The following is a 14,009-nucleotide window of genomic DNA, read 5'->3' as shown; positions in this document are numbered from 1 at the left end:
AATAATAGACAAAGAGTATAATTTGCTAGTTCATAGAAGAATAAATTCAAATTACTAGTAAAAATGATCAAATGGCCAAGCTAAGTGTTAGGGAAGTGTAAGCAAGGTGATAATTTTTACCTGTTAAATTGGCAAAATTGGGGGAGAACTCAAATCACCAGTAAAAAACAGAACACTCTTAATTTACTACTGGTGGAAATAGGAATTGTTATAGCCTGTTGTGAAAGGCAGTCTGATGTTACCTTAACAAAATGAAAAGTGTGCCCTTAAGCCCAGCAACTCCCTGTAATCGTATGGGATTTAAAACCCATAGAAATAAAAGCACCAATAGATAAGGATCCATATCTAAGTATATATATTAATAACATTATTTATAGTGAGGAAAAATTAGAAACAATGTGAGTTGGGGAATAATTGGGGAAAACATTTCTATACCATGGAGTATTTGTAGCCATTAAAAAGAATATTAGAAGGTTGAGTGCGACGGCTCACACCTGAATCCTAGCACTCTGGGAGTCTGAGGTGGGAGGATTGCTTAAGCTCAGGAGTTTTTTTTTTTTTTTTTTTTTTTGAGACAGAGTCTCGGTTTGTTGTCCAGGCTAGAGTGAGTGCCGTGGCGTCAGCCTAGCTCACAGCAACCTCAAACTCCTGGGCTCGAGCGATCCTTCTGCCTCAGCCTCCCGAGTAGCTGGGACTACAGGCATGCGCCACCATGCCCGGCTAATTTTATATTATATATATCAGTTGGCCAATTAATTTCTTTCTATTTATAGTAGAGACGGGGTCTCGCTCTTGCTCAGGCTGGTTTTGAACTCCTGACCTTGAGCAATCCGCCCGCCTCGGCCTCCCAAGAGCTAGGATTACAGGCGTGAGCCACCGCGCCCGGCCAGCTCAGGAGTTTTGAGACCAGCCTGAGCAAGAGCAAGACCCCATCTCTACTATAAATAGAAAGAAATTAGCCAAACAACTAAAAATAGAAAAAATTAGCTGGGCATGATGGTGTGCATGCCTGTAGTCCCAGCTACCCAGGAGGCTGAGGCAGGAGGATCACCTTGAGCCCAGGAGTTTGAGGTTGCTGTGAGCTAGGCTGACGCTATGGCATTCTAGCCCAGGCAAGAGAATGAAACTCTGTCTCCAAAAAGAAAAAATTAGAGCTATATTATATTATTTGACTTGGCATAATTTCCAAGAAGTTAAGAAAAGCTTGTTAAAATGACATGTTCAATATTCACCATTTGAATGGGATTAACATTAATAACAAGCACGGAGAAAAACATGGGTGATTCTAAAAGGCACACAAGAAAGGAAGCCTGAACATGTATATGCTTATCTTGTAGCTACCAACTCCCAGGAATGTTTGGGATATGTTTAGTTAAAACAAGCAAACAAGAATAAAGTGAATATAATGCTTCCATCTCAGTTTGAAATAATAACAACTACTTAATAGCTGTATTTACCAATTGGTCAGCACTCCCGACTCCCAAGTTTATGTGACCCCGAAGTGTATATGTATCTTTGTAAGAATAGCATGGAAATAATATAGGTCTGGATAATATCAGGCCATTTTAGCACTGATTACATCAGAGGTCATAGAATTAAGGGTGAAAAGCTTTTACTTCATTTCCTATATTGTGGCAACTGAAATGATTTTAAATGTATTACTTTTATAATTTGAAAGTCAGAAACACCAAGTCTTCCTGTCAGGTTAGACCTTGTCAGGTTTTTAATCATTAATACTGGAAAGACAAGCCAAAAGGACACTGCAGTTTTTTTTTTGTTTTGTTTTGTTTTTTTTTTTTTTGAGACAGAGTCTCGATTTGTTGCCCAGGCTAGAGTGATTGCTGTGGCATCAGCCTAGCTCACAGCAACCTCAAACTCCTGGGCTCAAGCAATCCTTCTGCCTCAGCCTCTGGAGTAGCTGGGACTACAGGCATGCGCCACCATGCCCGGCTAATTTTTTCTATATATATTAGTTGGCCAATTAATTTCTTTCTATTTATAGTATAGACAGGGTCTCGCTCTTACTCAGGCTAGTTTCGAACTCCTGACCTCGAGCAGTCCTCCCTCCTCAGCCTCCCAGAGTGTTAGGATTACAGGCGTGAGCCACTACGCCTGGGCCGACACTGTGGGTTTATGCATAGATAACCATCAATCTAAAAATAAATGGAAAGCTTGGATATCTTTTCCATTTAAATTTTTTTCTGTCGTTGTCTTTGTGAACTTTTAAATAAATAATTCAGGTATTGAAATACTTGACAAATAATATGCTACTCTTATCACTTATCTCAATTATTTCTCTCTTTTTTTCAGATGATCAGTAGAATTGAATATGTGCATACAAAGAATTTTATACACAGAGACATTAAACCAGATAACTTCCTAATGGGTATTGGGCGTCACTGTAATAAGGTTAGTCAAATGCTCTTTGCATGAAAGAACAAAGAGTATAATATCGACAAGAATTGCTTTGGTAAACTTTGAATCTTTAAAAAGCCATAGTAAAGTGAATTTGCTGTTGATATTGCTTTAAAAGATTGTGCTAGAAGGATAATCAGCTAACTCTATTAACTTAGTAACTTAAAGTACTCTCCAACTTACCCAACCAAGATTAGGTACTTATATGGAAATATAAAATTCCAAGGGCTTTATAATGAACTGTAGTCGTCTGTTATTTAACTGTTGAACAGTTGTATCTATTTTTCATTCACTTAAATAGTGAAAATCCCCGTATTCTTTTCCTCCTGGATGCTAAAAATCAGATTTTAACCTTGGCTCTGAAGTGTGGATTTTTGTAATATTTGTGCTTGTGCCAGTGTGGGAATACTGACCCATCTGTCACCATGGCGTTAACATTTCCTGACTGAGCATGGTTGATAATTAGAATTCTTCAGTCCTTGGATTTGTGTATTTAAAAGGATAATTTTTGGACCTGCTTTAAAAGTAGTTGACAGTTTTTTACTTGGGTGCCAAGTTGGGTGAGTTCTTCACCCCTCCCTCCTCCTTTACAAGAAAATATAGACAAGTGAAATGAACATTCATACAACAAAACTAGTGTTCATTGGGGTCTCTGAGAATGGTTCAACTTATGGGGTGATTGGGTTGTAGCTAGTGACGCATGATTGAAGTTAGAAATTAATTGTATTGAAATTTTTTCTGCAATGATTAGTTTTATTGAGTGAATTGCTTTATCAATTCAATGTTGAGCTCGGGCAGACAGGCAGCATTGGCAATGCACTAAGCATGTTATGATCTAATGATTCCGATAGAAATTCTCAACTTCAGGACAACTCGGGGGTTTTTTTGTTTTTTGTGATATTATTTTTTGTTTGTTTTGTTTTTGGAAGGAAGATTCCCATTTGTTTCATTAAACGATTAGGGGATGTTTGGTGTTTTTAGGTCTAGCTATAAATGTTTACCTTTGTTTGCCTGTATGAATGCCAACTTGGAGCCATTACCATTGGAACTGGTGTTATTTGTTAATGTGTGAGATATTGGTGTTAGTCTGACCAAGTTTTAGGAAATCAAATTTTTTCATTGAGCTTTAAATAATGAAAGGTATTTAAATCTACATATAACTTATTTTGTTATTTCCAAATTGCATTAAAAAATACTGTGTAGTTTTTCTCTTTGACGTATCCAGGTTCTTAGTTATTATTACAAAGCCTGGTAATTTATTTGAAAAAAAAAATGTTGATCTTAAGTTTTTGGGCAGTTTGTCAGTTTGACTCTTATCTTCTTTTGGCAATTTCCCAGCCCTCTCCTTCCTATTTTCTTACCCCTAAAGACCCACTATCCCTGTGTGATCCCTGTTCTGCATGTTGACATTGCAGTACATGGTTTTGGCCTTAAATTTAAATGATGGCCTAGATACCACTTTCCTTTTTTTTTTTTTTTTTCTTCCTTAAGAATAGCTTGTTAATCACATAATTGTGTTAGGAAATCTAAGTTACCTGGTGGTTAAAAAATAAAAATGAAAAAACCTTTTTAGGATTTGTATCATCCTTACAGATATTAAAAATTTTGTGGAGCTGCTTGCTGTTAAACAGTTTCAGAGAGACCATGAGGTAGAAGCAAACTGTTTCACTTAACTAAGAGTCAAATACTAAATGCTGCTCTTCAACATTTTAGATTAGCGTTTTGTTTATGTAGTTGGTTTTTAGTGTTTTCTGTGTTATAGTTTGAAAAATGCCAGTTGTATGAAACTGGATTCTTTGCTAAGCTTGTTCTAGTAGTTTTCTATTTATGGGAGAAAAAGGGTTTGGGGGGCTTTTGAGGTCGATTTTTTAAAGTTAAATTTCTTATTTGGAGAATTGTTCTGAATTTGATATTTAGGAGTGGCCACTCCAATCTTAGTGAATTTGCTCATCTCTTCTAGTAATCAGCCCTGCATGCTTACAAAAATAAAATTTAAGGTGACTAAATGCCTTCTACCTCTTCCTTACTGAAGATTTTTTTCTCCTGTACAATCTTTTTTTGGGGGAAGGGCAGATTGTGGTACCAAAGATTGCAGATCTAAATTCCCCATTTTTGATGAAAAAATTAAAGAGCCAAATGTCACCATTGCTATCCCTGTTTCAGGCAGTGACACTATATAGTGGCATTAAAAACTTGAGTATTTTCCAGAATTCAAATGTTCTTGAGCATGTGGTTCTTATTTGGAAAACTGAGAAGCTACAGTGCTTGGTGGAAGAAGGATGGCATTTGGCTACCCTGTTCTTTTTCTAATGCCTCGGTGTTGCCTGTCTGCGCCGGCCATTGTTGCAATGTAAGCAATACTGTTTGATGCACTGCCACCCTCTATTGTCTGTTTAGTGTTTAGAATCTCCAGTGGGGAAGAGGAAAAGAAGCATGACTGTTAGTACTTCTCAGGACCCATCTTTCTCAGGATTAAACCAGGTCTGAAACTGTCTCCTATTCCAACCTCAATCCCAAATTCATGTGCTTTTCTTTTTTATTGTTTTATTTTTATTATTTTTGTTTTGTTTTAATTCTGGAGAATGTAGATCTTGCTCAAGCACCTCTTACGTTGGCATTATTCAGACATACTTGGCAAACATAACATTACTAAGATGTTTCTTGGTGGCTTTTGCTTAAAACTTGTAAAGTTTAGAGAAAACCTAAATGAAAATAGGACATTACGTTTAGATCTCTGATATCCATATGAGGAAATGATTATGTTGGTTTAGTATTCAAATTCTTTACCTAATAGTAAACTTGAGATAGACTGTTTAGTTTTTAAAAATGTATTTGGAGTTATACAACTTAATGCACGAAATATATTTAAATTCAGTTGCATCAGTACTGTATAATGAATATATTCTACCTCACCTCTCTTCCCCACCCCTATGGAACTTCAGGTAAGTGTAGATCAGATTTCAGATCTAGTGTTTCTGTAATGGGTTTGTCTGTGAATTTTCAACTTCTACCAAAGGGATACTTACAGAGCATTATATGTTCTGGAACTAGAAGACATTGCATTCTTAATAATATAACAGTAACATAATTTAAACACTTATCAAACTATATGGTAGATTACCATTAGTATTATAATATGTTAAGATAAGTTAAATGAATGCATAACCTGATGATTTAGTTTTTGGCAGGATAGTAATTTTCTAAATTTTTAAAGAAAGTATAAGCAGAACTCTTCGTATTTTCTTTCACTTTTATAAAAGTTAGCTTTTTAAGATGGGATTTTTAAGACAAAGGAAAATAAATGCTTTGTTAATCACAAAATTTATGTACCTAAATTTTGACACTCCTGAACAAATGAATCTTAATCATTCAATTTAGTATTATGGTGAAAAGGAGGTATTATTGGCATGAATAATCAAAAAAGAAAAAACATTGGTAATAGGTTAATTATCCACATCATGTATCATCTGGGTAAACATTTAACTCTTTTCCATACTGCCCAGCTTTATTCCAGGGACCACAAGTTATTTTTATTCAGGCAAAGTAGTACCAATTATTTTGAGTAGATTTTAGTTGGGAAGATAGAGCAGATGAATAATTAGGCACGTTGTAAGAATATAATTTTTTAAAGCTCTAGTGCCTCATCTTTACTCATTCATTCACACATTTGACTTAAATTTTATAGCATAATCATTTAATAATTTACCTATAAATTTGTATTAAATTGTTTGTATATACAGATTAGGTAGGTTGTGAATTTTTTGGAAGGGCAAGGGTAAACATGACCCCTGATTAGAAAAATTGCTGCAGGTACTGAAAACTAAAACTAGCAATAGTGTTTTTGAAGACAGTGTACCTCTACTGAATGGAATTTACCTTAATTTATCAAACAATAACTCATTTTCATGTGCCTTTTAAGAATAGGCTGCATTTTTAAAAACAGGCATAAAATTTACTCACAATGTGTAATTATAAAAATCTACAAAAAAGCAGCTTGGCCCACCAAAGAAATTTGCCTGTGTCTTTGCACATATAAGCCTGTAAAAATATTGTCTTGGCCTGGCGCGGTAGCTCACACCTATAATCCTAGCACTCTGGGAGGAAGAGGTGGGAGAATTGCTTGAGCTCAGGAGTTCCAAACCAGCCTGAGCAAGATTGAGACCCCATGCCTGTCAAAAACAGAAAAATTAGCTGGGCACTGTGGCATGTGCCGGTAATCCCAGCTACTCCGGAGGCTGGGCTCCTTTGAGCCCAGAAGGTTGAGGTTTCAGTGAGCTAAGATGACCCCACTGCACTCTATCCAGGGCAACAGAGTGAGATTCTGTCTCAAAAAATAATAATAAATTAAAAAATACATTATGTATGCTTATTGGATACTGACTTTTTCTCGCTTGATTCTGCCTTTACATATCACAGCTTTTGGTTGTATGCTTGTAAACACTTCCTTTTTGTGTTTATATTTGTTTTTAAGTTCAAAATATACAGAGAGCTACAAAAGAAGCTTGCTAGGTACCCGAAGGTAATGAACTACCAAGAGATATTTTATTTTTACTTTAAGTAGTTTTCCTTTCAGTTGTTTGCTGAGACTAGGATACCTTTGTTCAGCAGTGACATTTTTCCCCCTGACTTTAAAGTTTTTATAAGAGAAAAATTGATTCATTTGCTTCTATTTTTTTGTTCTGATATTAAAGATTGAGATATTTAAGAAGATAATGTATATATATTTTCAGTTTTCTTGATAAATAAGGTTTCCTCCTCTAGCTTTGTAGAAGGATAGAACTCTCCAGTGAACACTGAATTTCTACAAAGCAATCTTTTTGCTTGTGAGAAAGTATCTGGTTATTGAGTTGAAAATGGAGCTATTGAATGTAGATTTAGACATGAATGAAATTATTATACATACTTATGTCATGACAGCTCTTCCCTTTTTCTCCTTCATTTTGAAGTTGTAAAGGAAGCAATCCTAGAAAATATCCCCTAGAGGAAATTCTATGTGCTAATCACTGCTCATACAAATCCACATATTTCTTAGGAATATTTTAAAAATACCATGCAGCCGAGTGTCCTTTGCATTTATTTTCCCTATGTTTTCTTTTCTATATGAATCTATAGAGCTTAATCGTCATTTTTGTTTGGCTTAACAGAAGTATGATTTGCTCATTTTAATATTTCTGTACTGAGCTGGTTTTCTTATCAAAAGAAACACCGTGTGAAGAGCTTTATTTCTCTTAGTGTTCTATAATACTAACTTTCCTAAAATTACTTCCTTGCTTAGGAAGGTGGTTTAATCTCTTTAGAGAGCTTTCATTATCCAATTGCATTCACTAATAATTTAATCTTCATTCTTTTTATAGTAGATCAAGTGAAAATAATTGTTGTTGACGTAGTGACAGAAGCTCAAGTATTAGTGTCTTTATGATACAAAGTATAATTGAGAATAGGTTACAGTGTCTGGCTGAAATAGATGTTACTCATTCTCCTAAGAGAGGTACTTGGTCAGATCTTTTTAACCGAAATCAGTAAACTGCTTTATTTATATATTGATGGAAACCCCACAGGTTAGGTGATTGGATTTCCCAGCACATCAAGATTATAAACTAGCAGAAGGGACCCAATAGCCTAATGGAAAGAACTACAAAAATCAGATATACCTAGAAAAGAACAATAGTCTAGGGCTATATAGTGTAAGGGCCCAACTCAGTAATCTTTGTTGACATTTTATTACAGTGTAGTCTAATGAGTTTATGATAAGCCAAAATTTTAAGTAAAGATTATTTTACTTTAAAAGGGAGGCAAATGTGAATATATTTTGTATTTCTTTATCATCAAAAATATTTTTTTCTTTTAAAGTTTTAAATTCTGTAGCATAAACTTGAATTACTTAGAAACGTTAACTACATTTTAAATGGGTGCCTTAATCCTTGGGTACCATGTAGACAAGATAGTATTGCGTGTTACTTTGTTTTAAAATACTACTTTTGTTTTTAGTTAGCTCATTTAGACTGTTGTAAACCACCTTGATTTAAATGCTAAGTGCCTTTTTAAGGATTTTTACCTCAGTTTGTTATTCAGAATTTTAACCTGATCACATGCATAATGTCAGTGCTAAGTAGTGTTTTTTGTTAATGAAAAGTCTTGGGTTTGTTGGCAATATCAAACTTTCAGGGTTATCTATTTTAGATAACAAGTGTTCTATTGAAGAGTTCAAGATAACTTATGTCTAGATTTTGAAACCTCATGCTTTTTTACCAATAACAGGATATCAGGTGTCATTATGGCAAACAGCACGCTTGTCAGCTCTGCTGTCAGACATGTATACATTTCTCCACTTATTTTATAGAGACAGGCTCATGAGTGTATAGTGAACTGGGCCTGTGAAATTTGCAAATGACAAGGATAAACTACTAGACTTAACTGTATTTTTTTTTAACTTGATTTATTGATGAGGATTAGTAAAAGCCTATTAGGGTATTAAGTCTATGCATTTTCTGTTCTACTTATGATACTTTATTTTGATATATGTGAATATACAGAATACATGCCATTTAACGAATAAGAAGCAGTTTAATTGAACAAGTATGGAAACCTAATGTCTCTTTATTTCTCTCTTAAAGTTATTCCTTATTGATTTTGGTTTGGCCAAAAAGTACAGAGACAACAGGACAAGGCAACACATACCATACAGAGAAGATAAAAACCTTACTGGCACAGCTCGATATGCTAGCATCAATGCACATCTTGGTATTGAGCAGAGGTGAGTTTGAAAATTGTACGTAGCCATATCTATAACAGAAGCCATAAATGAGATTTTTGAAGTATTTTGATTAGTTTCTTACAATTTCTGAGGATTGAGGATTTGAAGGATGTCTATTAATGGTTTTATCTGCTACTTTAGCCAGTACAGAGAAGCCAGTTAAATGAGATCTTTTGTTTTCTTTGTTGAAGATTGTCTCTAGGGGAGAAAATATTACATGATGGAAAATCAAGGAAGCATAGATAAAAATTTGGCTTTTTTTTTTATAACAGCTGAAGATAGTATAGTACCTGTTTTTTTTAAATACTGATCTTGTGCCTTTTATTTTAGTGATGCAAATTGAGTTTTGGGAAGAATGTATTGTTTATTTTTACAAGGGAAATGTTACGATTGCCCTAATAAACCAAAAGGGATTGATTGTTGGACTATCTCACTATCTCCTGTTATACTCTTTCACTCAAATACATAAATTTGTGAGATCTAGTTTAAAGTAAAAAAAAAAAATTCATAATCTCTCCTCTCTTCCTATTTCATCATGTGAGTTCTGTAATTTCAAATTCTCTATGCCTTTTACCAATCATATATTTGCTCCTTAAAACAAGCATAAAAATAATAAGATATGTCTCCAGGTTAGGGGACCTCATGAAACAACTTCTTTCATTCTTTCTTTTCTTCCCCTCCCTACCTCTGTGGCTGAGGCTGGAGTATAGTGGTGTGATCATAATTCACTGCACCCTTGAACTCCTGCTTCAGCTCCCAAATAGCTGGGATTATAGGCATGAACTACCACTCCTGGTTTCTCATGAGAATAATTTCAAGCTTAGAAAACATTCATAAATATCTGAATACCCTAGGTTAAGCTGTAATTTCACATTTTCTGTATGGCAAAGTATTACCTATCCTTAAAATATTTGTATCTATCTAAATATGTATTTGTATGTATGTATATATACATGCATTCACATAGATGTTTAATTAGCTTTAAAGTGTTAACTCATTTCAGCATTCCTAAAGTTATCTTAATGAGCTTCTGCAAAACTTACAAGTGTTCTGTTTACTGTATTGTTTTTCATTCACCTCACTTATACAGTTTAAGTCCTTTTTTGTTCTTTAAAAATTAAATTGTAAGACTATTGGTTTACATAATTTTGGAGTTTGAGAAAAGTTCATTTAGAGGTAACACATAAGCTTTTTTAATACCTTAACAAGTGCCTTCTTGCATAAGACAGCAAATAGCTCTTTCTCCTCATTTGGGAAAATTTCTTCTCTGTACTTGGCTTTCTTGCATGTTTTGCATAATAGCTCTACTTCATAAAATTATATTGTCTTTCTAGTCGCCGAGATGACATGGAATCATTAGGATATGTTTTGATGTATTTTAATAGAACCAGCCTGCCATGGCAAGGACTAAAGGTAAATCGTACTTACGTTACTAGTTTGGGGTTTTTTTTTTTGTTTGTTTGTTTTTTTTGTTTTTTTTTTTTTGAGACAGAGTCTCGCTTTGTTGCCCAGGCTAGAGTGAGTGCCGTGGCGTCAGCCTAGCTCACAGCAACCTCAAACTCCTGGGCTCGAGCGATCCTTCTGCCTCAGCCTCCCTGGTAGCTGGGACTACAGGCATGTGCCACCATGCCCGGCTAATTTTTTATATATATATCAGTTGGCCAATTGATTTCTTTCTATTTATAGTAGAGACGGGGTCTCGCTCTTGCTCAGGCTGGTTTTGAACTCCTGACCTTGAGCAATCCGCCCGCCTCGGCCTCCCAAGAGCTAGGATTACAGGCGTGAGCCACAGCGCCCGGCCTAGTTTGGGGTTTTTCTATAAAGAATAGAAATATACATTAGAGAAGATAACATCTGAGATCTTTCCAATTCTGAGATTTTTCTGCAATTGAACTAAGTTTAATTTACTTTTGCCTTTTATTTGGGAAAATAAAAGCGGATCATTTTAGTAAGAACTTAATTAATAGAATCCCACAGTCACTGTTGAAGAAGAACAAGTTCCTTTGAAGACAGGAAGCTGGTACCCATTGGTAACCACTTGCTCTATCTAGATGAAAGTTGACATGGGCTAAGAAAGTTGGAAACGTTCTTATTTTGATGGGTTGCCATTATATTAAAAATGTTTGTTTTTATATGCAGTAAAACCTGTTTGTCCAGCAATACCAGCTATATTATTTATGCAATTATTCTAACATTTGTTTCTATTAAGTGGGAGTTTCACCATTATTTTTGTGAGTGTGTAATGATAAATCACTGTGTCTTAAAATTTAATGTCTACTTTGATACTTTATTGGTCCTTTAAAAGGAAAAGGTCACTGTATTTATTGAGAGGCTGCTAGCTAGGCACAGTGCTCTCAGTTCTTATGTGGGTAGCTTTATCCAACATGAATATTGTTATATTGGAAAACAGTTGGTGACTTACAGTTAACTCCAGTTATTAATGTCACTAAATAATAAACACATTTTTTGTATTGATCTGCTTTATGCCTTTGCCATTGTATTAATCATAGATTAAGAAAATGTTCTTAAGCTGGGTGTAGTGGCATGCATCTGTAGTCCCAACGACTTGGGGGGCTGAGGCAGGAGAATCACTTGATTGCCAGAAGTTGAAGGCCTCGGTGGGCTGTGATCAGGCCACTGCACTCCACCTGGGCACCATAATGAGACCCTGTCTCTAAAAACAGCAGCAACAAAAAAGATAGAAAATGGTTTCTAAATTTGACACCACCTATTTTTACTTAAATCTCACCTCCTGACGATCCTATTAGATTCACCCTTTCCTAATAGCTAAAATTATGTTCTTGAAGTAGATACATCAAAAAGTTACCTAACAGTTGGCCGGGCGCTGTGGCTCACGCCTGTAATCCTAGCTCTTGGGAGGCCGAGGCGGGCGGATTGCTCGAGGTCAGGAGTTCGAAACCAGCCTGAGCAAGAGCGAGACCCCGTCTCTACTATAAACAGAAAGAAATTAATTGGCCAACTGATATATATATATAAAAAAAATAAGCCGGGCATAGTGGCACATGCCTGTAGTCCCAGCTACTCGGGAGGCTGAGGCAGAAGGATTGCTTGAGCCCAGGAGTTTGAGGTTGCTGTGAGCTAGGCTGACGCCATGGCACTCACTCTAGCCTGGACAACAAAGTGAGACTCTGTCTCAAAAAAAAAAAAAAAAAAAAAAAAGTTACCTAACAGTTTAGAGGAAAAAATATTTAGATGTATTATACTTGGATTTCTTTTTAATTCTGGGTTAAAATTTCTCTTGAATTTCAAGTATATGTTTATATATGCCCAATGTGTTGAACTGTGCAGGTTCTACTAAGTAGTACTGAGTAGATCTTTATGATTTGATTCCACAGGCTGCAACAAAGAAACAAAAATATGAAAAGATTAGTGAAAAAAAGATGTCCACTCCTGTTGAAGTTTTATGTAAGGTAAGTATGCATGATGAATATTATTTAAAGTATAAATATCATCCAAGAACAAAAACATTTTACTAACAATGTCTTGGCATATGAAGTGTTTTGTGTTTCTGGTTTGATTTGGCTCTTTAATCTGTTAAAAATTGGGAGAAAATTAGCAGGGCAGGTAAACATTTCTAGTAGAACCTCATTAATTGATGAGAAAAATTAAATTAATAAATTAATTCTCCTTATTCCTAAACTAGTGCCAGAAAAGAAGGGATATCAGCAATTGATACATGAAGGAATAGGAAAATAGGCAGGCAGATTGGAGCCAAAATAGCAGTTATTCAACAATACAGAAGAAATATAGAAGACAGGCTCATTTCTTTGAAATTTCAAACTCCATAGAAAGGAGGTGAGTTTAAGAATGGAGAGGTATTCATTAGGATGAATAGCCATAATCTCTTCCATAGAAGGAAGGCCATATGTTCTAATTTGAGACGAGAAAGAATTTTATGCCTGGAATTAATTAGAAAATAGTATACAGATAAATAGTTAAGTAATAGGAGGGATCAGTGAGTGTTAAGATAGTGCTTTGTGGAAGGCAGGTAAATGGAGATATCTTTATGTGTCTTGCCATCCTCAAATTTGCTTTCTCCTTTTCTGCATATCTGCAACAACAAGGGAGGAATGGATGGGAGATTATGATCTTTTCTGAAACCCTTTGGGGTTTGTTTTAAATTAGGAAATACATTTGAGGTCAGTGAATAAAATATTGGCATGTATATTCTGCCCAGATAAATTTTTTAAGTCTATATACCTTCAGAAAGCAAAACATAATTTCTGTGCAGTACTGTCTCTATACAAGAGAAAGATTCATTGATTCCCTGGAAACGTCAGCCATTTTTATAGGGAAAAGGGAGAGGATTTAGCTCATTCTTTGCTTGTGGGCTTCTTTGATCTGGAAGTTGTGAACTGTGCCTTTTTGGATTAGCTGTAAATAATTGATTCAGTATGGAGTCAACACAGAAGTATGACTTAATATAATTAGTGGGATTGTTTTCAGTCTCATGGTTATGCTCTTTCCCATTAACACAGACCATTAATGTATGTAAATAATTTAAAAGTCCTATTAAGAGTTTTTAAAAAATGTGTACTTACCCTGATGTGTCATGTTGTAAAAAAAAAAAAAAGAAAGAAAGAAAGAAAGAAAGAAAGAAAGAAAGAATAAAAATTAAAAAAAAAAGTTTTTAAAAAATGTATAGTATATCTAAATTACTTCAGTTTCAATTGGTCACCCAACAAATGAAATAAGCATAAGAGTACTTTGTAAACTAATATATTAACATCAGCGCAATCAGTAAAAAATGTTGCAGGTATTTCCATTTTATCCTGCTGTGACCCCAGAATATGAGAAATTTCTCAAAATTGTAAGGTTG

The 14,009-nt window shown here is 34.9% G+C and overlaps 1 protein-coding gene across 8 annotated transcripts in view; it reads left to right on the top strand.

The window, feature by feature from the left end:
* The window catches only part of CSNK1A1 (casein kinase 1 alpha 1), a 46,285-nt gene that overhangs the window by 18,854 nt on the left and 13,422 nt on the right, over positions 1 to 14,009 (top strand). For 5 of the 8 annotated variants that reach the window (XM_012741572.2, XM_012741569.2, XM_075996206.1 and 2 more), the window contains exons 4-8: positions 2,311 to 2,409; positions 4,813 to 4,896; positions 9,030 to 9,169; positions 10,504 to 10,582; positions 12,526 to 12,600. In XM_012741572.2, coding sequence (XP_012597026.1) covers positions 2,311 to 2,409; positions 4,813 to 4,896; positions 9,030 to 9,169; positions 10,504 to 10,582; positions 12,526 to 12,600 — 477 coding nt within the window. The remainder of the gene's footprint in view (positions 1 to 2,310; positions 2,410 to 4,812; positions 4,897 to 9,029; positions 9,170 to 10,503; positions 10,583 to 12,525; positions 12,601 to 14,009) is intronic. The other 3 variants (XM_012741574.2, XM_075996210.1, XM_075996211.1) reach the window with 1 other exon arrangement.

Source organism: Microcebus murinus, chromosome 21, assembly GCF_040939455.1.
Source record: "Microcebus murinus isolate Inina chromosome 21, M.murinus_Inina_mat1.0, whole genome shotgun sequence".
Lineage (NCBI taxonomy): Eukaryota > Metazoa > Chordata > Mammalia > Primates > Cheirogaleidae > Microcebus > Microcebus murinus.
The sequence above is the reverse complement of the archived record's forward strand: the minus strand, read 5'-3'. Positions and strand labels throughout refer to the sequence as shown.